Source organism: Nicotiana attenuata, unplaced genomic scaffold (assembly GCF_001879085.1).
Source record: "Nicotiana attenuata strain UT unplaced genomic scaffold, NIATTr2, whole genome shotgun sequence".
NCBI lineage: Eukaryota > Viridiplantae > Streptophyta > Magnoliopsida > Solanales > Solanaceae > Nicotiana > Nicotiana attenuata.
In genome coordinates, this window is record NW_017671860.1 from 43,117 (window position 1) to 65,324 (window position 22,208).

The following is a 22,208-nucleotide window of genomic DNA, read 5'->3' on the forward strand; positions in this document are numbered from 1 at the left end:
GATACAAATAACACTACAATCCTGGGATTACTCCCGAGATAACTAATCATAGAATTAATTATACCGTAATTTTATCACAACCAAACGTGAGATAAACTCATCTCAAATTTAATCTAATATGTATGGTGCCCTCGCTTCATACATATGTATGGCTGGACTCGCACGTCATCCCTAGGAGAGGGAGTCTTAAGTACCTTGGGTCTATTATTCAAGGGGATGGGAAGATTGATGAAGATGTCACATATCGTATTGGGTGGGATGGATGAAATGGAGACTCACTTCCGGTGTTTTGTGTGACAAGAAGGTGCCACCGAAACTTAAGGGTAAGTTCTACAGAGTGGTGATCAGATCAACGATGTTGTATGGGGCGGAGCGTTGGCCGGTCAAGATCGCTCATGTACAGAAGATGAAGGTAGTAGAGATGAGGATGTTGCGATGGATATGCGGGTACACCAGTTTAGATAGGATCAGAAATGAGGTTATTCGCGACAAGATGTTGCGAGGACAAGATGCGGGAAGCGCGACTTAGGTGGTTTGGGCATGTGAGGAGGAGGAGCACAAACGCCCCGGTGAGGAGGTCAGAGAGGTTGACATTGGAGGGACTACGGAGAGGTAGAGGTAGGCCAAAGAAGAGGTGGGAAGAGGTGATTAGGCAAGACATGACACAGCTTCAACTGACCAAGGACATGACCTTTTTTAGGAAGCTATAGAGGTCGAGGATTAGGGTAATAGAGTAGGTAGTCTAGAGTGTTCACAATAGTAGTATTGGCATGCAGTCTCACTTTCTGGTGGTAGTAGGTTTTTGACTAACCGTTGTTTTCTTTCATTGTTGATCACCTTACTATATCTTGTTATTTTATTCTGCTTTTATATGGCTTTTTAGTACTGTCCCTTCTATATTTTCATTAATATGGTGCTTATGCTTTCCTGAGCCGAGGGTCTATTGGAAATAACCTCTCTATCCTCACAAGGTAGGGGTAAGGTCTGTGTACACACTACCCTCCCCAGACTTCAAGGTGTGAGATAATATTGGATATGTTGTTGTTGTTTGTATGTATGTATGGTGCCCTCCAATTTGAGAAGGAAATGCATAAGCAAATAGGAAATACATGGGGAGCAAAATAGCAAAATGAAGCTTTAGATAAATTAGATTTAAAAAGGGTGGTAGGTGGGTGCCAGATAGCAGGGTCAAGTATCTGGAGCAGTAATAGTAATTTCAGTATTCGGATCCATTTCATTCCAATACTAGTTCATATCAACCAGAAACTCTTGTAAATTACATCAGAAAAATGAAATAACCAATTGAGTCAGTCCACTGTAAAACTGTTACTCTCACTTGTTTCGCGTTTCATGCTACACCAAAACTGCTTTCATAACACTTAAATTCAATACAATGCGTCGTTAAAGAAATCTAGATCTATGTATTCAAGAGTTAGTCCTATCACCTATGTAATACTAAGAACAGATGTGCGAATTTTCCTGTCCTGATGAACCGATGGTGTGTCGTGAAGATGTCATACTGAGCCAGAACACAATAACATACAATTCAAAACCCGGATCAAGCCAGAAACTTCCATGAGAACTCATCATCATCTTGCAGCTTGTGTAACCAGCCAATTCTCATTTTAGCAATGATCCAAAGTACAAATGACACTAAGTGTAAATTCATTCTTTGCTCACCTTACCCAGCTTTTGAAGGAAAGTTAGCTCAACTTCTCTGCGAAGACCTTCTAAATCCGTTGCATATTCTCTAAGGTCATCTTCTACCATAAACTGCTGCAACTGTTGCCTCGTCCTCTCAAGTGCCTCGTTCAATTTACAGAAGTCCTTGAAAACTTGAATTTTAGTCGATCTAAGTAGTAGTATGTTTTTGATTGCGTAAAGAGCCTGCAATTTAACAATATCAGACATAGATTACATTTCAAGCCCCTTGCATACTTTATGAAGGGATAAAGATGTCACCAACAAACTTTAAATGAAACAAGTTTTTATATGCACTAACACCCAATTAGGTTGTATATCGACATAAATATATATTGTTTGAAAGACCTGGCCTAACAAAGTCAAAAGATGAACAGGTGATTTCTGTTTGTCTACACCTAACCCTTCACCAAAATACACGTATATTTTCCACCATTAAAGATGAAAATGAGCCCCCATCCCAACCACAGATATCCTCCTCACCCAGCTGACTGGTATCCACTACTGTTTACCTCTGATAAGTTTCTGTATAACCAACCCACACTTTCCCTATGAAGAAAATCACAGTTGAATTTCTATCAGAGTAGAATTTCCTCTTCGGAAGTGAACCCACTATCATCATCTGATTGGACTTTGACCTGAACTCAAACCTGAACTTATCGGAAGAAGAATTTAACCCAAAAGAATGATTTCCAATGAAAACACCCTGGAGATAGAAATCTCTTTTACTGATTACTTCTCCCATCTAACCAACAGTCCATCATCAAACCGCAGTACAACAGACTGATATAGCCATTTGCAAAAGTTGAAGGTAGGTGACTTAGTTAAGTTAAAGAATAAGGTCCTATGGAGGATATGGCGGTTTATAACTTTGGAGGTATATGACTGTAGCGATAATGGATCCAACTGTAGATTTTATATAGAAAAAGACCAAGAACACTTGCTCTTCACAAAGGACAGGCCAAAATTGCTGAGGGCGAGGATCATCTCTAAAATGACCTACCCGGCATTTTGAAGTTCATACAAATATGTTAATTTTGAAATTAATGCTCATTCACATCAAAGACTACACAAACCTTTTCCTGGAGATCAAGATCACTCGACGCCATTGAATCAACCACGGCTTTCAGTAACAACCGGTTGCTGAAAAAGGGTACCGCCGCGGTATTCTCATTCTCCAGTTGACCCTCGGCCAAATCAGCAATAAGAAACAGTGATTTCTTATGTAACCTGATATCCAGATTTGAATTGCTAAGAACCTCCTGCATACAAAGAGAAAGATAATTATGGGCTGCCAGCATTAGACTAGTTTTGCGTGATGGCTTGACTCAATCTTCACTTGGATCACCTGAAGCATCGTATGTCCAGCTTCCTGATAAAACAAATCTTGACCAATCAAATTATTTCTGATTAGTGCTGAAACAGCAAATAGAGCTTTTATTGCTTCTTCAGTGGAGTGAGATTTCATCATCTTCATCAGCATTGGCAATGCCCCAAGTTCCAGGACCTGAATGCAAAAGTTATGTCATAATATTATTGATCAAATAGCCAAATATTTCGAATATAAATACAGAAAATGCACAGATGATAGCCACAAAGAAATTGAAGCCCAAAGACCGACTTTGTATGTTGTGAACTTGTAAAAACGCATGCCTATCCCAATACCTGCTTCTGAACAATTGGGTTATTTTGACTGGCTTTGCCAAGAACCCATGCAGCAGCAGTCCTAATTTCTGGTTCAGAATGATCAAGTTTTCTTAAAAGTACACTGAAGCCTCCAAGTTTCTGCAGATCTGGAAACAAAAAGCATGTAAGCATCAAGAAAAATATACGTGTGCATTCGATAGTTTCTATAAATGGGAAGAATGGTGAGAAATCTGTTGATGACTGTATAAAGGAACACTATTGATGAATCCTCAAAATATTAACAAGCACACACATTACACATAAAGCATCATTAAGAAGCTTCATAAAACCAAGATCAAGAAAGGCTGCTGCTAGTTCATTCCCTAGACGTCAGATGCCTGCTTAACTACAAAGCTGCTGGTCCTAGCCTCCAAAGACTTGATTATAGTCTTAATTAGGTCTTGGAAGCGTGTCTATTTTGAATACTGTTTCTATGTGAAAATAGATGCAAATCAAATTCTGCAGTTGATATTAAGACGGAAGAAGCTGCATAAAACCAAGATTGAAAGAGGCAAAACAAACATCTGTTACAAAAGAAGTGCTGAGAACTAAACATACCGATTGCATTATCAATATGCTCAACAAGTACCAACAGCTCCTCTAAAGCACGCTGATGATGCTCCAGAGGCAGTGATGAATTATCCAAATCATTAACTGCAATCTGCATCAACTGCGCATCTGAGGGCATTTTTAGCTTCTCAACCAGTTCCTGAAACAGAAACAAAATAAGACCAAATGAAAAACATAAGCATATTAACATGAAGGATCTTGTGGTGTTCAATACAAATGCAAGAGGTGGCAAACAAATTGGGGTGGGGGGAGGGCAACATTATCGGTCTTCATCAACTATATTACCATATTAGAGCCAATAGCACAAAACTACATTTTACTTTTTTTCTATTCTGAAACCTGAAAACCTGGTTGTAATTAGCTTATACTGGGGGAATCAGGGAAGAATCAAGATAATTTCCCATACTACTTAATGCAATATCCTCCTTTATTCCAACACGAAATGGCAATGCAAGAATAAATGGTAATGAGTTTCAAACAAATAGTAGGAGAATCTGTGCTTAAATTATATGCTAGAGTCCTTTAATTGGGTTCTAAATAGAACACTATGAGCTCGGATGTTTCCCACATTAATAAGCGTTTTCTTATATTGAGATGGCTTTATTACAACATTTAAGTAAATAATGGTCAGACATTGGGTGGTTTCAATCAGGTGATGTATCAATGACATATTAAATTGAGTAGTCGTAGGCTCACATCGATCATGAATGATGCCATATGAAGAGAACAAAAGGAAAGGCTCATAGCGGACACATTACTTCAAAACAAAGAGGTATCAAGAACACTAAGGCACTGCGGAAGAATCAGAAGCGTGTTAACCACACCTTTATTTCAGTCTGGCGCTCCTTTAGCTCCTCTGGAGACATACGTTGAAAAACTTCTGATCTTTCTTTTAGTACTCCAGGATCCGAATGGCCTGTGTTATGTAAATTTAAACAATACCGAATTCTTAGCATGGATAAACAAAAAAGCGATTACATAAGTAAATTTATCTTTCAATTCTGTTTGATCATAGTGTCGCATGTGTCAATATAGTAAACACAAGATTTTTACAACTCAATTATGTTAAACGATAGTTAGTAGTCTTAAAATGCAATAGGTCTAAATGGAATCAAATGGATATTGTGAATTTATGCAGCTGACTCCAACTAACTTAGGATTTAGCTTTACTTGTTGTTACTGACACGAATGAATCATCTGAATACTGGTTGACTTTGAATAGATATCCAACCCAACTAAGAGCCTGTTTGGCTTAGTTGATTGAAAGTAGCTGATAAGCAGTGGCGGCATCGACACCCCATTTGCCGGAAAATTACATTGTATTGCTAGATAAATTGTTCTGTTTCGTGTATATTTTCGGTGTATCTATTTTCTTATATTGACACCCCTTCCTTGAAAATTCTAGCTCCGCCACTGCTGATAAGCATTAAATGCTGAAACTGATTTAATAAATAAAGCATTTAGTGTTTATATAAAAATGTTGAAACTAATAATAAGTAATTTAGTTCACTGATAGACATTTCATCCAAAAAATAAGAAAAATTGAGCTTCACAGCTAAAACTTAAAAGCAACAGAAAAAAAAGGAGAAAGGAAAAGTACTTACCTATAGCCCATTGTAACATCCCATCTAAAGAAGAGAAACCGCCATCAATTTCCTCCTCTTTGAAATTCAACCCCATGGGACCCAATTCATCTCCCTCCTCCTTAGCTGCAGGTACTTCAACAAGTTGTGTACTTGCATTTTCTGCAATTACGACCAACAAAACTGCTATAAAAATCAACCGCCCCATTGCTCACTCCTCAGCTCTGTGTACTCTTTAGAACAATTTTTCTTTAAAATTAATGTAACAAAATCTAGGCTGTTAAATTGGCCATCATAAGGCTCGGTAGAATCGTACCCGGCCATGTGGAGCTCGATAAAAATATATATATATATATATATATATATATATATATATATGTTTCAAAAAATAATTTTTTATAATTGTTTCGCCGTCAATCTAACAAGTTTGGCCAATTGGCTTGATCCAAGTAGTCGTACTTCGTGTTTATCTGGGTTATTAAGGTGATGTATATACGTCAATCGAACAAGTTTGTCCAATGAGAAGCGTCCACGTGGTCATTATTCGTCACTGTCTTTTTAAATGGATCCTAATCAAATGGGCCGAAGTTGGTGGCCCATAATCTTATCAATCTTTACATTAGTGTTATGGACACCCATACCCCATTTGGCCAGGCTGCAAAAATCAGCTTATTTTGAGAATTGTTTTTTTTAAAAGTACTTTTGTTGAAAGCAATTTGTGTTTGGCTAATTAATTTAAAAAGCACTTCTAAACAACAACTAGTATTTGGCCAAGCGTTAAAAAACTACTTCTAAGTATATTTTTTTCAAAAGTGCTTTTGGAGAGAAATTACTTTTTTCTACTTCTCCTCAAAAGCACTTTTTTCCTTTCAAAAGCTTGGCCGAACACCTTCATTTAAAAAATAAAATTAAAAAAGACTGAAAAACACGATTTTGCCTCAAAAGAAGTTTGGCCAGACAGGCTACCAATTTGAACATAACTCGGGCGAAGTGCACCAATAGCGACTTTTAAACATGTCCTTTAAAATTTTATTCATAATTTATAATGTATTTTAAGATTAGCTAATTCGTCCAAATTTCAGGACTAAGTATCGTGAAATTTTATATTCTGAATTTGTGAGCTACTACTTTGGAATTCAACACTTAATGTCCTAATTTTTTTGAGCTGCTAATTTAAAATTCTAAACTGCTAATTTGAAATTCAGGACATAAGATTTGAATTTCTAGACATAATTGTCGAACTTTAAGATACGATGTCATGAAGTTTGAACCTTTAGGTTTAAATTTTAGGATATCATGTCCTGAAGTTTGAACGAATTGGTTAATCTTTAAATACTTTGTAAAATATGAATATATTTTAAACATCATGCTTACAAATGGCTATATAGTGTCATTTCCACACATGAGTCGAAGGGTATTGGCCCAACCGCTAAGATCCAAGATTGAAATAATGACGGAGATTTGCACAAATAGGATCATTTGAGGCTGCTATTTAATTTTTGTCCCCGTTTAAGAAATTTGTGCCAAAATAGCCTCGACGACACAAAAATCGGAAGAATGAAAATTTACGTTTCACAAGTTATGTTGGGCATGACGTCGCTTTGATATAATTTTTATTCGGGAAATTACCAGTCATGTCCATTTATAAGTAGCTCATTACAAAAATTGGCCAATTGATAAAATATTACTAATATTAGCCAAATTAGCCAATTAGCTATTTGTAGCAAAAAAATATCAATTTTTTGCTTTGTTTTGAGTGGGTGTTATTAGAATAGATTGGGCACAACTTAAGGAGCTTGAATCTCATTTTTGGGATGATTTGGTGAAGTTTTGAGGTGGTTTGAATTGAAAATTCGAAGTAAAAGCTGAACATGAAAAAAATTATATGTGTATCACATATGTATCATATTTGTATCAATTATCTATCACGTGTATATCCATGTATACCTGTGTGTGAGATACATGCGTGATACATGTTTGATACATATGTCGCAGAAGACTTTTTTGAACTCGATTTAACTAAGAATTTTGATACAAAACTAGTCCAAATCACCTCCAATCTTCCTCAAATTTTGTATATTGACTTATCTATATATTTTCAATGAATTTCAACTATACCCATTGAAAAAGTTCCTGTTTTGTTTAGATTTTTGGAATATTGTATAGATTTTTATATTTCATCACCTTATTTGCTACCCCGTCCATGAAATTTCCTTTCCGTCTTGTATCTAATGTTGTTAATCACGCTTAAAAATATGGAATGTGATTTTTGCATGTGATTCTTTGATAGAAAGAACCCTATTATTTGGGTTTTCAATTTTTGTTGGCTAGTTTTGGTAAGTCTATGACTAATGGCTAGAGGTTGGTAAGTTGAGATTTATATGGGACATTTGTGTAAGTTTCCCTTTTTATTCTACCTAACTTGTTAAATTGTTCACGGGCCGTGGATCGACATCTTACCATGTTCATATGTTATGTTGGATGCAGGGGCGGAAGCAGGGCTGTGCATGGATCAGATCGGATTTAGCACATTTCAAATTCGGATTTCGAATTCTAGAAAATCCAATCTGAATTAATGTTAGATTGGATCGGATTTTAGAATTTCGGTTCGAATTATTATGCCTCAAAGTTGCAAACTCTTATGTATATTTTCTTTGTAAAAGAGGCAATACAGTAAGAAAAATTCATGTTTATGCAATTATGAGAGTACTATGGTGTCAATATAGCTAAATCGAGCAATTGTAAAGGTAATAATTGGAGGAAGATGTAAAGGAAGTACTGACTATCAGAAATTAAAGTTTAGTATTTATACATGCCCTAATAATTTCGGATTTCGAATCGGGTCGGATTAAAATTATACCAATCCGAATCTGATCTGAAATTCAAAATTGAACGGATCGGTTCGGATTTTGGATATCCAATCCAAATGAACAACCTAGGCGGAAGGGTGTTCACTCGAACCTCTTTAGCCGAAAAATTACACCATGCATATTATGCTTTGAATTTCCTTGACACATGCCAAAAGCATATCTTAGTGGTTAAAGGGGTTCAAAACCTTTGTGAGATCACTAATTCAATTCTCACTGGCCATAATCTCTCCTACCCCGCCATTGGTCGGGCGAGCACAATTTGTTACAATCTTTATTCTAGTTATTATGTTAATTTTGTTCAGAATTCTTGTCGAATTGGAAAATGTTGCATTGCTTATCGGTTATGTTGGGCGTGTTTAACTTTGGCACAATCATCATTCTGCTTTTTTTTTTTTTTTTTTAAATTGCTCATGAGTCTTGCCTTATTGACAAATCTTGTCTGTGTTGTTCAATTATTTGCAAGTTTTACTAGAATTATTTAAATCGTGTTTAAAACGGATAGAATTTAAACACCGGCTCACAAAAAGGACATGCGGTGAAATTTATACTTAGGTTAGATTGGACATATATTTGAATATAATATTGTTGGAAAAAATTCATAAAAATGAGTTTGATAGTTGTATTCTTTGTTAGAAAATAAAAGTTTGTGAATGTGTCACGACCCGGATTTCCCATCCCCGGGAGTCGTGATGGCGCCTGCTCATAGAAGTTGATGCTTTTGTTTTTAATTCCTTTTTAACCAATTAAATTAACAGTAAATAAATAATTAAATAACAACGGAATAGGAAATCTAGCGGAAGTCTTAAATAAATATAAAACCGAATCATCCTGAAGACCAACACATGCCTCTAACCAGAACCTGGTGTCACAACATCCACGGACTATCTAGGATTTACTACAAATAAGTGTGTGAAAGAAAGGAACATAGTCTGTCTCGAGTACAAATGACAACAGAACATAAAAACTGATAGAAGAGACGCCGGGCCTGCGGATGCTAGCAGGGCTACCTCGGAGTCTCGGACTGAAGGATAGCTCCCGATCTACTGCTAATGAACAAACCCCGGCGAGGTAGTGACGAGGCTAGGACCAGGCTCCAGATAAACCTATGCAGTTGCGTATATATACAACGAAAGATAGACAGAAATAAACAAGATAAAACTAGGGAGGGGGTCATGCTTCGGGGATAGCAGATAATACAGAATTTCAAGAGAATAATAAGGAAAATCAACAATTTAACTCTAACACTGATAAGGAAAATAAAGGCAGATTTCACTGTTAGTACACATCTCGTTGCAGGCGTGCAACCCGATCCCATTTCTCATATCTCGTGGTAGGCGTACCACCCGCTCCCATTTCATCAAATCTCGTGGTAGGCGTACCACCCACTCCCATTTCATCATAACTCGTGGTAGGCGTACCACTCGCTCCCATTTCACTATAACTTGTGGTAGGTACCACCCGCTCCCATTTCATCAAATCTCGTGGTAGGCGTACCACCCGCTCCCATTTCATCAAATCTCGTGGTAGGCGTACCACCCGCTCCCATTTTATTCCAACACAATATCACAATAAAATCCCGGCAAGGGAACAAAAGCTACATAGAAATTTCCCGGCAAGGGAACAACAATATCAAATCAACCATCCCGGCAAGGGAGAACCGGCTATAACCAACCCTAGCTCAACTCCTACTCAGTCCAATTAATATCAATACTCAAGCATAAAAAAAGTCCACGAGGATAAACTAAATCTTTACTCAATATCAAGAGTCATCATTTAAGGCATCCGAAATGTCATTTAGGAACACAACAACTATCAATTTAAGCCTTACGGTCATGCTCGACACCAACGCATAGATACTTGTCACCATGCCTATACGTCGTACTCAACAAGAACCAAATAGCAATTATGACTCAACTCCTAATCCCTCAAGCTAGGGTTAGACCGGACACTTACCTCAATGCCTTGAACACAACTCAAGTCTCAATTATAGCTTTACCCTTTGATTCCACCGCCAATTCGCTCGTATCTAATTACAAATTACTTAATTACATCAATAAACGCTAAATGAATCAACCTCAATGCATGAAAATGAGTTTTCCAAAGTTTTACCCAAAAAGTCAAAAATCACCCCCGGGCCCACGTGGTCAAAACCTGTGGTTCGAACCAAAACCCGATTACCCACGAACTCAAATATATAATTTGTTTTGAAATCGGACCTCAAATTGAGGTCCAAATCCCCAATTTTTGAAAAAAACCTAGGTTCTACCCAAAACACCCAATTTTCCCCATGAAAATCTTTGATTTTAGGTTGAAATCATGTTAAAAGATGTTGATGGTTGAAGGAAATGAGTAAAAACTAACTTACAATCGATTTGGAAGGAGAGTTGTTCTTGGAAAATCGCCCAAAGGAGTTTGTGTTTTGAAAAGATGTTAAAAATGGTTCAAAATCGGCTAAGTATAAAGAAAATGCAGGTCTTAGTTATGGGAAATGCGAACAGGGGTTCACAATTGCGAACCCCGGCCCGCTGATGTGGGAATTGCGAAATATCGTTCGCATTTGTGAACACTTTGAAAATCCCGAATTTTCGCAATTGCGATCAAAAATGTCGCATTTGCGGCTGGCCCTACTTCGCATTTGCAAACCACTTGGTCGCATTCGCAAATGCGAAGCGTGCAGATCAGAAATACCAGAAATTTATCAAAGTCCACAAAATGCACCCGTGGCCTATCAAAAACTCACCCGAGCCCTCGGGGCTCCAAACCAAATATACACACAACCTCAAAAATACCCTACGGACTTATTCGTGCGATCAAATCGCCAAGATAACATCATAAACATCGGATTAAACTCTCATAATCCATGAATTCTTTCAAACTTCTTAAAACATAAAATTTTCCAATTTTAGGTCCGAATCACGTCAAATGATGTCCGTTTTTAATCAAATTTCACAGAAACATCTTAAATCATATATAAGACCTGTACCGGGCACTAGAACCAAAATACGGCCCGATACTAACATGTTCTAATCAAATTTCATTTCCAATTTCCTTAAACAATTTCAGAAAACAATTTCTTTCAAAAATTCATTTCGCGGGCTTGGGACCTCGGAATTCGATTCCGGGCATACACCCAAGTCCCATATTTTCTTACGGACCCTCCGGGACCGTCAAATCACGGGTCCGGGTTCGTTTCCCCAAAACATTGACCGAAGTCAAATTAACTCATATTATAACCAAATTTTACCATTTTTACAGATTTTCATATTTAAGCTTTCCGGCTACGCGCCCGGACTGCGCACGCAAATTGAGGTGACTCCAAATGAGGTTTTCAAGGACTCGGAGTCATAGAATTTAATTTAAAACAACCGTTTGTCCTCTAACGGACAAAAGAAAGAAGTACCTGAGTCGGGGAAAAGATGGGGATAACGGCTCCGCATATCAGACTCGGACTCCCAGGTCGATACCTCAGGAGGCTGACCTCTCCACTGAACACGAACAGAAGGAAAACTCTTCGATCTCAACTGACGAATCTGCCGGTCTAGAATAGCTACCGGCTCCTCCACACAAGACAAGTCCTTGTCCAACTGGATAGTGCTGAAATCTAACACGTGGGCTGGATCGCCGTGATACCTCCGAAGCATGGACACATGAAACACTGGATGCACAGCTGATAAGCTCGGCGACAATGCAATTCTATAAGCCATATATCCCACTCCATCAAGAATCTCAAACGGATCAATGAATCTAGGGCTAAGCTTGCCCTTCTTCCCAAATCTCATCACCCCCTTCATAGGCGATACTCGGAGCAATACGCGCTCACCGACCATAAAAGCCACATCTCGAATCTTGCGGTCTACATAACTCTTCTACCTGGACTGAGCTGTACGAAGCCTATCCTGAATAATCCTGACCTTGTCCAAGGCCCCCTGAACCAGATCCGTACCCAACAACCGAGCCTCTCCCGGCTCAAACCATCCAACTGGAGATCGACACCGCCTACCATATAAAGCCTCATAAGGAGCGATATGGATACTCGACTGGTAGTTGTTGTTGTAGGCAAACTCTTCTAAAGGCAAAAACTGATCCCGCAAGCCTCCAAAGTCAATGACACAAGCTCGGAGCATATCCTCCAAAATCTGAATAGTCCGTTCAGACTGCCTGTCCGTCCGGGGATGAAATGATGTGCTCAACTCAACCCATGTGCCCAACTCTCGCTGAACTGCTCTCCAGAAACGCGAGGTAAACTGCGTACCCCGGTCCGAAATGATAGATATGGGCACACCATGAAGGCGAACAATATCCCGAATATAGATCTCAGCTAACCTCTTAGAAGAATAGGAGACTGCCACAGGAATGAAATGTGCTGACTTGGTCAGCCTATCAACAATGACCCATACTGCGTCGAACTTCTTCGTAGTCTGTGGGAGTCCAGTAACGAAGTCCATAGTGATCCGCTCCCACTTCCACTCGGGAAGCTCAATCCTCTAAAATAACCCACCCGGCCTCTGATGCTCGCACTTAACCTGCTAACAATTCAAACACCGAGCCACATATGCAATGATATCCTTCTTCATTCTACGCCACCAATAATGTTGCCGCAAATCCTGATACATCTTCGCGGCGCCCGGAAGAATAGACTACCGGGAGCTATGGGCCTTCTCTAAAATCAACTCTCGGAGCTCATCCACATTAGGCACACAAACTCGACCCTAGAATCTCAAAATTCCATCATCACCCAAGGTAACCTGCCTGGCACCTCCGCGCTGCACCGTGTCTCTGAGGACACACAAATGGGGATCATCATACTGCGATCACGGATATGCTCCAATAATGAAAAACGTGCGACCGTGAAAGCTAACACTCGATTGGGCTCAGAGACATCCAGTCTCACGAACTGATTGGCCAAATCCTGAACATCCAAAGCAAGTGGCCGCTCACCAACCGGAATATAAGCAAGACTGCCCATACTGGCTGACTTCCTACTCAATGCATCGGCCACCACATTGGCCTTTCCCGGATGATATAGAATGGTGATATCATAATCTTTCAACAACTCCAACCACCTTCCTTGCCTCAAATTCAACTCCTTTTACTTGAACAAATACTGAAGGCTCTTGTGATCCGTGAATACCTCACATGCCACACCATACAAATAATGCCTCCAAATCTTCAATGCGTGAACTATGGCTGCCAACTCCAAATCATGAACCGGATAGTTCTTCTCATGAATCTTCAACTGCCTCGAAGCATAGGCAATGACTTTGCCATCCTGCATCAACACTACTCCTAGCCCAACACGGGAAGCATCACAATAAACTGTATAAGGCCCTGAACCTGTGGGCAAAACCAACACCGGTGCCGTAGTCATAGCTCTCTTGAGCTTCTGAAAGCTCGCCTCACACTCATCCGACCACCTGAACTGGGCACCCTTCTAGGTCAATCTGGTCATCGGGGCTGCAATAGATGAAAACCCCTCCACGAACCGACGATAGTAGCCTGCCAATCCCAAGAAACTCCGAATCTCTATAGCCGGTGCTGGTCTAGGCCAGTTCTTGACTGCCTCAATCTTCTTCGGATCAACCTGAATACCCTCTGCTGACACCACGTGACTCAGAAATGCAACTGAACTCAATCAGAACTCACACTTGGAGAACTTTACATATAACTGACTATCCCTCAGAGTCTGAAGAACCACTCTAAGGTGCTGCTCGTGCTCCTCATGGCTGCGGGAATATATCCATATATCATCAATGAAGACTATCACGAACGAATCCAAATAGGGCCTAAACGCTCGGTTCATCAAATCCATAAAAGCTGCTGGGGCATTTGTCAACCCAAATGACATAACCAAGAACTCATAATGCCCGTACCGAGTGCGGAAAGCTGTCTTAGGGACATCGGATTCCCTAATCCTCAACTGATGGTAACCAGATCTCAAGTCAATCTTGGAAAATACCTTGGCCCCCTGAAGCTGGTCGAACAAATCATCAATCCTCGGCAGCGGATACTTATTCTTGATTGTTTCCTTGTTCAATTGCCGGTAATCAATACACATTCTCATGGACCCATCCTTCTTCTTAACAAACAACACCGGCGCACCCCAAGGCGAGACACTGGGTCTAACGAAACCCTTCTTAAGTAAGTCCTGCAACTGTTCCTTTAAATTTTTCAACTCCGGCGGGGCTATACGATACGGCGGGATAGAAATGGGCTGAGTGACCGGATCCAAATCAATGCAAAATTTAATATCCCTGTCGGGTGGCATACCCGGCAGGTCTAAAGGGAAAACCTCAGGAAACTCTCGAACAACGGGCACAGAATCAATAGAAGGGACCTCAGCACTAGAATCGCGAACATAAGCCAAATAGGCCAAACACCCCTTCTCAACCATACATCGAGCCTTCACATACGAGATAACACCGCGAGTAGAATGACCATGAGTCCCGCTCCACTCTAAACGAGGCATACTCAGTAAAGCTAAGGTTACAGTCTTGGCATGACAGTCCAAGATAGCGTGGTAAGGTGATAACCAGTCCATCCCATTATAATATCGAAGTCAACCATGTCTAAAAGCAACAAATCTACACGAGTCTCAAGACCCCCAATCACCACAATACAAGAACGATGGACTTGATCGACCACAATAGAATCACCCACCGGTGTAGACACATAAACAGGAACACTCAATGGATCACTAGGCATGACCAGGTACGGTGCAAAATAAGATGACACATACGAATACGTAGACCCTGGATCAAATAACACTGAAGCATCTCTATCATAAACCAGAACCGTACCTGTAATAACTACATCTGAAGCCTCAACCTCGGGCCTGGCCTGAACAGCATAACATCGGGGCTGGGCCTCACCACCCTGAACCACATCTTTGCGTTGGTCTGATGCTGGCTGGCCTCCACCTCTAGCGGTCTGAGCTCCACCTCTAGTACCTCTACCTCCACCTCTAGCACCTCTACCCCCACCTCTAGCTGGCTGGGCGGGCTGTGGAACACCTGGTGCATGAACCATAGCACGGGAATTCTGATGTTGAGAGCCACCTGGTGCGCGAGGGCAATACCTAGCAATGTGCCTCGTGTCGCCACAAGTAAAACAAGCCCTCGGCTGCTGGGGCTGACGACCCTTGAAACTCTGAAGCGGTGGTGCACTGATAGGTGCTGGTGGTGCACGGTAGGGCTGCTGATCGGAATACTGCATCTGAGGGCCACGGCCACCTTAAGCACTGTGAGAAACCTGAAGAGCCGGCTGAAAGGGCCTAGGAGGATGGCCTCTACCATATGAATCTCTACCTCCAGACGATGTACCACCGAATCTTCTTGAATGACGAGGCCTCTTGTCTGCCCCATGACCACCCCTTGTGATAGTACCATCTCAATCCTCCGGGCCACATTGGCCACCTCCTGGAAGGATATCTCACTCCCAGTCTCTCTAGCCATCTGGAGACGAATCGGCTGAATGAGTCTATCAATAAACCGTCTCACTCTCTCCCTCTCAGTGGGAAGTATAATAAGGTCATGGCGAGCCAAATCTATGAATCCGGTCTCGTACTGGGTGATAGTCATGGATCCCTGCTGAAGACGCTCGAACTGCCTCCGATAGGCCTCTCGTTCTGTAATAAAGAGAAACTTCTCCAGAAATAGCTGTGTGAACTGCCCCCAGGTCAAGGCTGGTGATCCTGCTGGTCTAGCTAGGCAATAATCCCTCCACCAAGTCTTGGCGTATCCAGACAAGCGAAATGTAGCAAAATCAACTCCATTGGTCTCAACAATCCCCATGTTCCGAAGAACCTCGTGACAACTGTCCAGATAAACCTGGGGATCTTCAGTAGGTGCACCGCTGAAGGTAGTAGTGAAGAGCTTGGTGAACCTGTCCAATCTCCACAAAGCATCTGTAGACATGGCTGCACCATCGCCGGTCTGAGCTCCCACACCCGGCTGAACCGCCCCAACTAGCTGAGCCGCTGGAGTCTGAATCTGGGGAGCTACCTGCTCCGGAGTGCGAGTAGCAGGAGTCTGGGCTCCTCCTCCATCCTGAGAGACGGCTGGTGCTACATGAAGTAAACCTGCTTGGGTGACACTCTCCATGAGGCCCACTAGACGCACCAGAGCATCCTGAAGGACTGGGGTGGCAATAAACCCCTCTGGGACCTGAGCTGGGCCCACCGGAACTGTTGGGGCTGGAACCTTGTCATCAAAATCAACCTGAGGCTACGCTACAGGTGTTGTTGCCCTGGGCTGAGCTCTGCCCCTGCCTCGGCCCCTAGCACGGCCTCTGCCTCGCCCTCTGCCCCTCATGGGAGCTGCTGGGGGCTCGGCCTGCTGATCGGTAGATGAGGAAGCGCGTGTTCTCGCCATCTGCGAAAGAACATAGTAGAAATTCAATTAGAATTTGGGAAACCAAACCGCACGACAAGAAAGAACAAATGCGAAACTTTTCCTAACTCTGTAGCCTCTAGGGGATAAATACAGACGTCTCCGTACCGATCCCTCAGACTCTACTAAGCTTGTCCGTATATTGTGAGACCTATGTAACCTAGAGCTCTGATACCAACTTGTCACGACCCGTATTTCCCACCCTCGGGAGTCGTGATGGCGCCTACTCATAGAAGCTAGGCAAGCCACGAACTAAAAATCTTTAAACGCTTTTGTTTTTAGTTCCTTTTTAACCAATTAAATTAACAGTAAATTAACAATTAAATAATAGCGGAATAGGAAATCTAGCAGAAGTTTAAATAAATATAAAACCGAATTATCCTGAAGACCAACACATGCCTCTAACCAAAACCTGGTGTCACAACATCCACGGACTATCTAGGATTTACTACAAATAAGTGTGTGAAAGAAAGGAACATAGTCTGTCTCAAGTACAAATGACAACAGAACATAAAAACTAATAGAAGAGAAGTCGGGCCTGCGGACGCCAGCAGGGCTACCTCGGAGTCTCGAACTGAAGGATAGCTCCCGATCTACTGTTGATGACCAAATGCTGCTCCGGGATCTGCACACAGTGCAAAGTGTAGTATCAGCACAACCGACCCCATGTGCTGGTAAGTTCCTGGCCTAACCCCGGCGAGGTAGTGATGAGGCTCCAGATAAACCTGTGCAGTTGCGTATATATACAACGGAAGATAGACAGAGATAAACAAGATAAAACTAGGAAGGGGATCATGCTTCAGAGATAGCAGATAATACAGAATTTCAAGAGAATAATAAGGAAAATCAACAATTTAACTCTAACATTGATAAGGAAAATAAAGGCAGATTTCACTGTCAGTACACATCTCGTTGCAGGCGTGCAACCCGATCCCATTTCTCATATCTCGTGGTAGGCGTACCACCCGCTCCCATTTCATCATATCTCGTGGTAGGCGTACCACCCGCTCCCATTTCATCATAACTCGTGGTAGGCGTACCACCCGCTCCCATTTCACTATAACTTGTGGTAGGCGTACCACCCGCTCCCATTTCATCAAATCTCGTGGTAGACGTACCACCCGCTCCCATTTCATTCCAACACAATATCACAATAAAATCCCGGCAAGGGAACAAAAGCTACATAGAAATTTCCCGGCAAGGGAACAAAATCTACATAGAAATTTCCCGGCAAGGGAACAACAATATCAAATCAACCATACCGGCTAGGGAGAACCGGCTATAACCAATCCTAGCTCAACTCCTACTCAGTCCGATTAATATCAATACTCAAGCATAATAAAGTCCACGGGGATAAACTAAATCTTTACTCAATATCAAGAGTCATCATTTAAGGCATCCGAAATGTCATTTAGGAACACAACAACTATCAATTTAAGACTCACAGTCATGCTCGACACCAACGCATAGATACTCATCACCATGCCTATACGTCGTACTCAACAAGAACCAAATAGCAATGATGACTCAACTCCTAATCCCTCAAGCTAGGGTTAGACCGGACACTTACCTCAATGCCTTGAGCACAACTCAAGTCTCAATTATAGCTTTACCCCTTGATTCCACTGCCAATTCGCTCGTATCTAATTACAAATTATTTAATTACATCAGTAAATGCTAAATGAATCAACCTCAATGCATGAAAATGAGTTTTCCAAAGTTTTACCCAAAAAGTCAAAAATCACCCCCGGGCCCACGTGGTCAAAACCTGAGGTTCGAACCAAAACCCGATTAACCATTCCCCACGAACTCAAATATATAATTTGTTTTGAAATCGGACCTCAAATTGAGGTCCAAATCCCCAAGTTTTGAAACAAACCTGGGTTCTACCCAAAACACCCAATTTTCCCCATGAAAATCTTTGATTTTAGGTTGAAATCATGTTAAAAGATGTTGATGGTTGAAGGAAATGAGTAAAAACTAACTTACAATCGATTTGGAAGGAGAGTTGTTCTTGGAAAATCGCCCAAAGGAGTTTGTGTTTTGAAAATATGTTAAAAATGGTTCAAAATCGGCTAAGTATAAAAAAAAATGCAGGTCTCAGTTATGGGAAATGGGAACAGGGGTTCACAATTGCGAACCCTGACCTGCTGATGTGGGAATTGCGAAATATCGTTCGCATTTGTTAACACTTTGAAAATCCCGGATTTTCGCAATTGCGATAAAAAATGTCGCATTTGCGGCTGGCCCTACTTCGCATTTGCGAACCACTTGGTCGCATTTGCGATGCAAGGCTCGCATTTGCGAGACTGGCTTTGCAAATGCGAAGCCTGCAGATCAGAAATACCAGAAATTTTTCAAAGTCCACAAAATGCACCCGTGGCCTATCCAAAACTCACCCAAGCCCTCGGGGCTCCAAACCAAATATACACACAACCTCAAAAACACCCTACAGACTTATTCGTGCGATCAAATCGCCAAGATAACATCATAAACATCGGATTAAACCTCAGAATCCATGAATTCTTTCAAACTTCTTAAAATATCAAAATTTTCAATTTAGGTCCGAATCACGTCAAATGATATCCGTTTATCATCAAATTTTACAAAGACATCTTAAATCACCTGTACCGGACGCCGGAACCAAAATACGGCCCGATACTAACATGTTCTAATCAAATTTCATTTCCAATTTCCTTAAACAATTTCAGAAAACAATTTCTTTCTAAAATTCATTTCCTGGGCTTGCCTCGGAATTCAATTCCGAGCATACGCCCAAGTCCCATATTTTCCTACGGACCCTCCGGAACCGTCAAATCACGGGTCCGAGTCCCTTTACCCAAAACATTGACCGAAGTCAAATTAACTCATATTATAACCAAATTTTACCATTTTTCACAGATTTTCATATTTAATCTTTCCGGCTACGCGCTCGGACTGCGCATGCAAATCGAGGTGACTCCAAATGAGGTTTTCAAGGCCTTGGAGTCATTTAATTTAATTTAAAACAAGTGATGACCGTTTGGGTCATCACAGAATGTGGACAATAATAAACTTCACTGAGATCCACTTTTAAACCAATTTTGGTTTGAATTTCTTTTTTCAAGTTTAAGTTGAATTGTAATTAGTTCTCAATTTCATAAAATACGCCAATGAAAATTAAAACACCATTATCTACATAGGAAACCTATAAATAGATATCATCTATATCTATATCTATATTATATTAAAAGTACGAAAGCCCTTAAAAAAATGTCGTTCACCCTTTTTATCCTTTAAAACATAAAGTTTCCATTGGACAATATAGTAATTGAAGGATTGTAAGATCTTTTGGTAACTAATCTTGAATGATTTGTTATTAAGCTTTGCCTTAATTATTTGGTTATATTTTCTTCATGTTTATTATTTCTTCAAGTTTCTTACACAAGAAAACTCAATAAAAAAAATTCCTAAACTTTCACTCTCATTGAATGACCTATCTCATTAAATTGGTTAGATTCCTTTTACTCTTTTGAGTATTAAATGAGTTATTATATTTGCCTTAATTGTTTGATAAAAGATTTCTTCACGACTGTTACACAAGGAAAGTTCGGACTTGAGACTTAGAGCCCGTTTGACCAAGCTACCAAAATCTGCTTATTTTAAAAAGTACTTTTTACAAAAGTACATTTGAAAAAAAAAAAAAATTGTGTTTGGCCAATTCATTTAAGAAGTACTTTTTACAATATTTGATAAACAAATTGTGTTTGACCAATCTTTATAAAAAGTACTTTTGAGTATCAAATTACCAAAAAGGATAGTGCCAAACTTTTATTTAAAAAGAAAAATAAATTTTAATATTATTATAAGAGACTGTTATTAGTTTTTATTTAATTTAATTAAGATATAAACATAAAGTATACATACATACTAAATATTTAAATCTTTGTAACATATATAGTTATACCAAAGCAATAATATTATCTAGTATAATTACTTGTTATTTACACCATGAAATAATAAGCAAAGTGACTCACACATGATAATATTTTTCAACAATTTCATCTCTAATTCTATCACGCAACGCCTCCATAATAGTCGAAGACTTGTCTTGCATTTCTAAAGGAATACCAGAAGCCCCATCTCCTTCCTCAATCTCTGTAGTAATGTCTTCATTAGCATAATAGTTGAATTCCTTATCAGTAGAAGATCGTCGTCGGATGAAATTATGTATAGCCATGGTAGTTGTAACAAGATGAATCTGAGTGTAAAACTTGAAAGATGGCATTGAGCGTAAAATAGAAAACCTATTTTTCCAGACTCCAAATGTTCTTTCAATTGTACATCGAAGACTGGAGTGAAAAAAATTGAATGTTTCATTTGGATTTCTAAAACTAGAGTTGCGCTTGAAATCCGAGAGTAAACCTTTCTCTCTGAATTCATCAGTTGTAGATGTTGTAAACCTTTCTCTCTGAATTTCTCTACATTTGGATTTTCCTACAAATGTGAAGAAGAACAAGAGAATTTAAAATACCAAAGCAAATAAATAAATAAATAAAATTATGTTAACTGAAAATTACGTAGTAATTACAAGTACCTTTATTTTCCTATCCCACCAATCTGCACTCGCTTGAATTATTTTTTTATCGGGATCCCATCCTAAACCAGTCTCTTTTCCAACTAAAGTATCCCATTCTTTCCATGTACCTTTGAGGTTGTCCCACTTGTTCTTCAACTTAACTTTATCATAGTTTTTTCTGGTTTTGTCATTAAACTTTTGCACCAGATTAGACCATCCTAATCTACTGAAGTGAGTTCCAGGACGATTTCCTGCTAAAATTTCTTCCACACATATATTTAACAATAGTTCTGTAGTTTCTGCATCCCATTTAGCCTTCTCAGAGTTGTTATCCAATGTCATTTTCTTGCTCATTTTCTTTCATGCATTAAGAACATGTGGTTAATAATAATATTAAAATAGAGAACTAAATAAATAAAAAAGAGAAAGATAGAAAAAATAAGAGCATCAAGGGGGAAAATTTCAACTATTAATCACTCATATTACTAGAAATCAGTGTTATCATTGTTACATGCAAGCACGTTAAAAAGGAATAAAAATAAAAGTACATACTAGATATTGCGTATAATAAATTGGTACACTACAAAAAAAAACATACCTTATGAAAAAAGTACTTGTACTGGTTGTTAGTTTGTTATTTTAAAGAGGAATAAGAGACAAAGAAGAAGAATCTGCACAAGGAAAAAAGGAGAAGAAGTCTATTTATAGTAATAGATAAGACTCTTCATTTTGCATGAAGTATTCAAGGAGATGAATCTATTAAAGTTATTGGGAGAATTCTAGGATATTTATTAATTTAGAGAAATAAAAAAACAAGATTAATCAAAGAAAACATCAAAAACAAGAAAAATCA

General features: G+C 39.8%; 2 protein-coding genes across 2 annotated transcripts; both read right to left on the bottom strand.

Annotated features, from left to right (window-relative positions):
* Positions 1 to 1,211: 1,211 nt before the first annotated feature.
* Positions 1,212 to 5,822, bottom strand: LOC109210579 (hsp70 nucleotide exchange factor FES1). The gene is made up of 8 exons (XM_019374010.1): positions 5,562 to 5,822; positions 4,782 to 4,873; positions 3,946 to 4,096; positions 3,367 to 3,494; positions 3,050 to 3,208; positions 2,778 to 2,963; positions 1,681 to 1,887; positions 1,212 to 1,600 (listed from the first exon to the last, which is right to left on the bottom strand). The coding sequence occupies exons 1-8, from the start codon at positions 5,746 to 5,748 to the stop codon at positions 1,559 to 1,561; spliced, it is 1,152 nt and encodes a 383-aa protein (XP_019229555.1). The 5' UTR covers positions 5,749 to 5,822; the 3' UTR covers positions 1,212 to 1,558.
* Positions 5,823 to 20,809: 14,987 nt separating this feature from the next.
* On the bottom strand, positions 20,810 to 21,697 carry LOC109210577 (L10-interacting MYB domain-containing protein-like). The gene is made up of 3 exons (XM_019374008.1): positions 21,374 to 21,697; positions 21,202 to 21,273; positions 20,810 to 21,037 (listed from the first exon to the last, which is right to left on the bottom strand). The coding sequence occupies exons 1-3, from the start codon at positions 21,695 to 21,697 to the stop codon at positions 20,810 to 20,812; spliced, it is 624 nt and encodes a 207-aa protein (XP_019229553.1).
* Between the last annotated feature and the right edge of the window lie 511 nt (positions 21,698 to 22,208).

Bases quoted from the DNA above. Each gene is read 5' to 3' on its own strand.
- LOC109210579 (XM_019374010.1), bottom strand. From the start codon at position 5,748: ATGGGGCGGTTGATTTTTATAGCAGTTTTGTTGGTCGTAATTGCAGAA. The intron at 4,874-5,561 runs GTAAGTACTTTT...TACATAACACAG, and splicing joins GATGTTACAATGGGCTATAG to GCCATTCGGATCCTGGAGTA. The intron at 3,495-3,945 runs GTATGTTTAGTT...TTTTGTTTCCAG, and splicing joins GCATATTGATAATGCAATCG to ATCTGCAGAAACTTGGAGGC.
- LOC109210577 (XM_019374008.1), bottom strand. From the start codon at position 21,697: ATGACATTGGATAACAACTCTGAGAAGGCTAAATGGGATGCAGAAACT. The intron at 21,274-21,373 runs GTACTTGTAATT...TCACATTTGTAG, and splicing joins GGTGGGATAGGAAAATAAAG to GAAAATCCAAATGTAGAGAA. The intron at 21,038-21,201 runs GTTTACTCTCGG...TTTTACACTCAG, and splicing joins TGATGAATTCAGAGAGAAAG to ATTCATCTTGTTACAACTAC.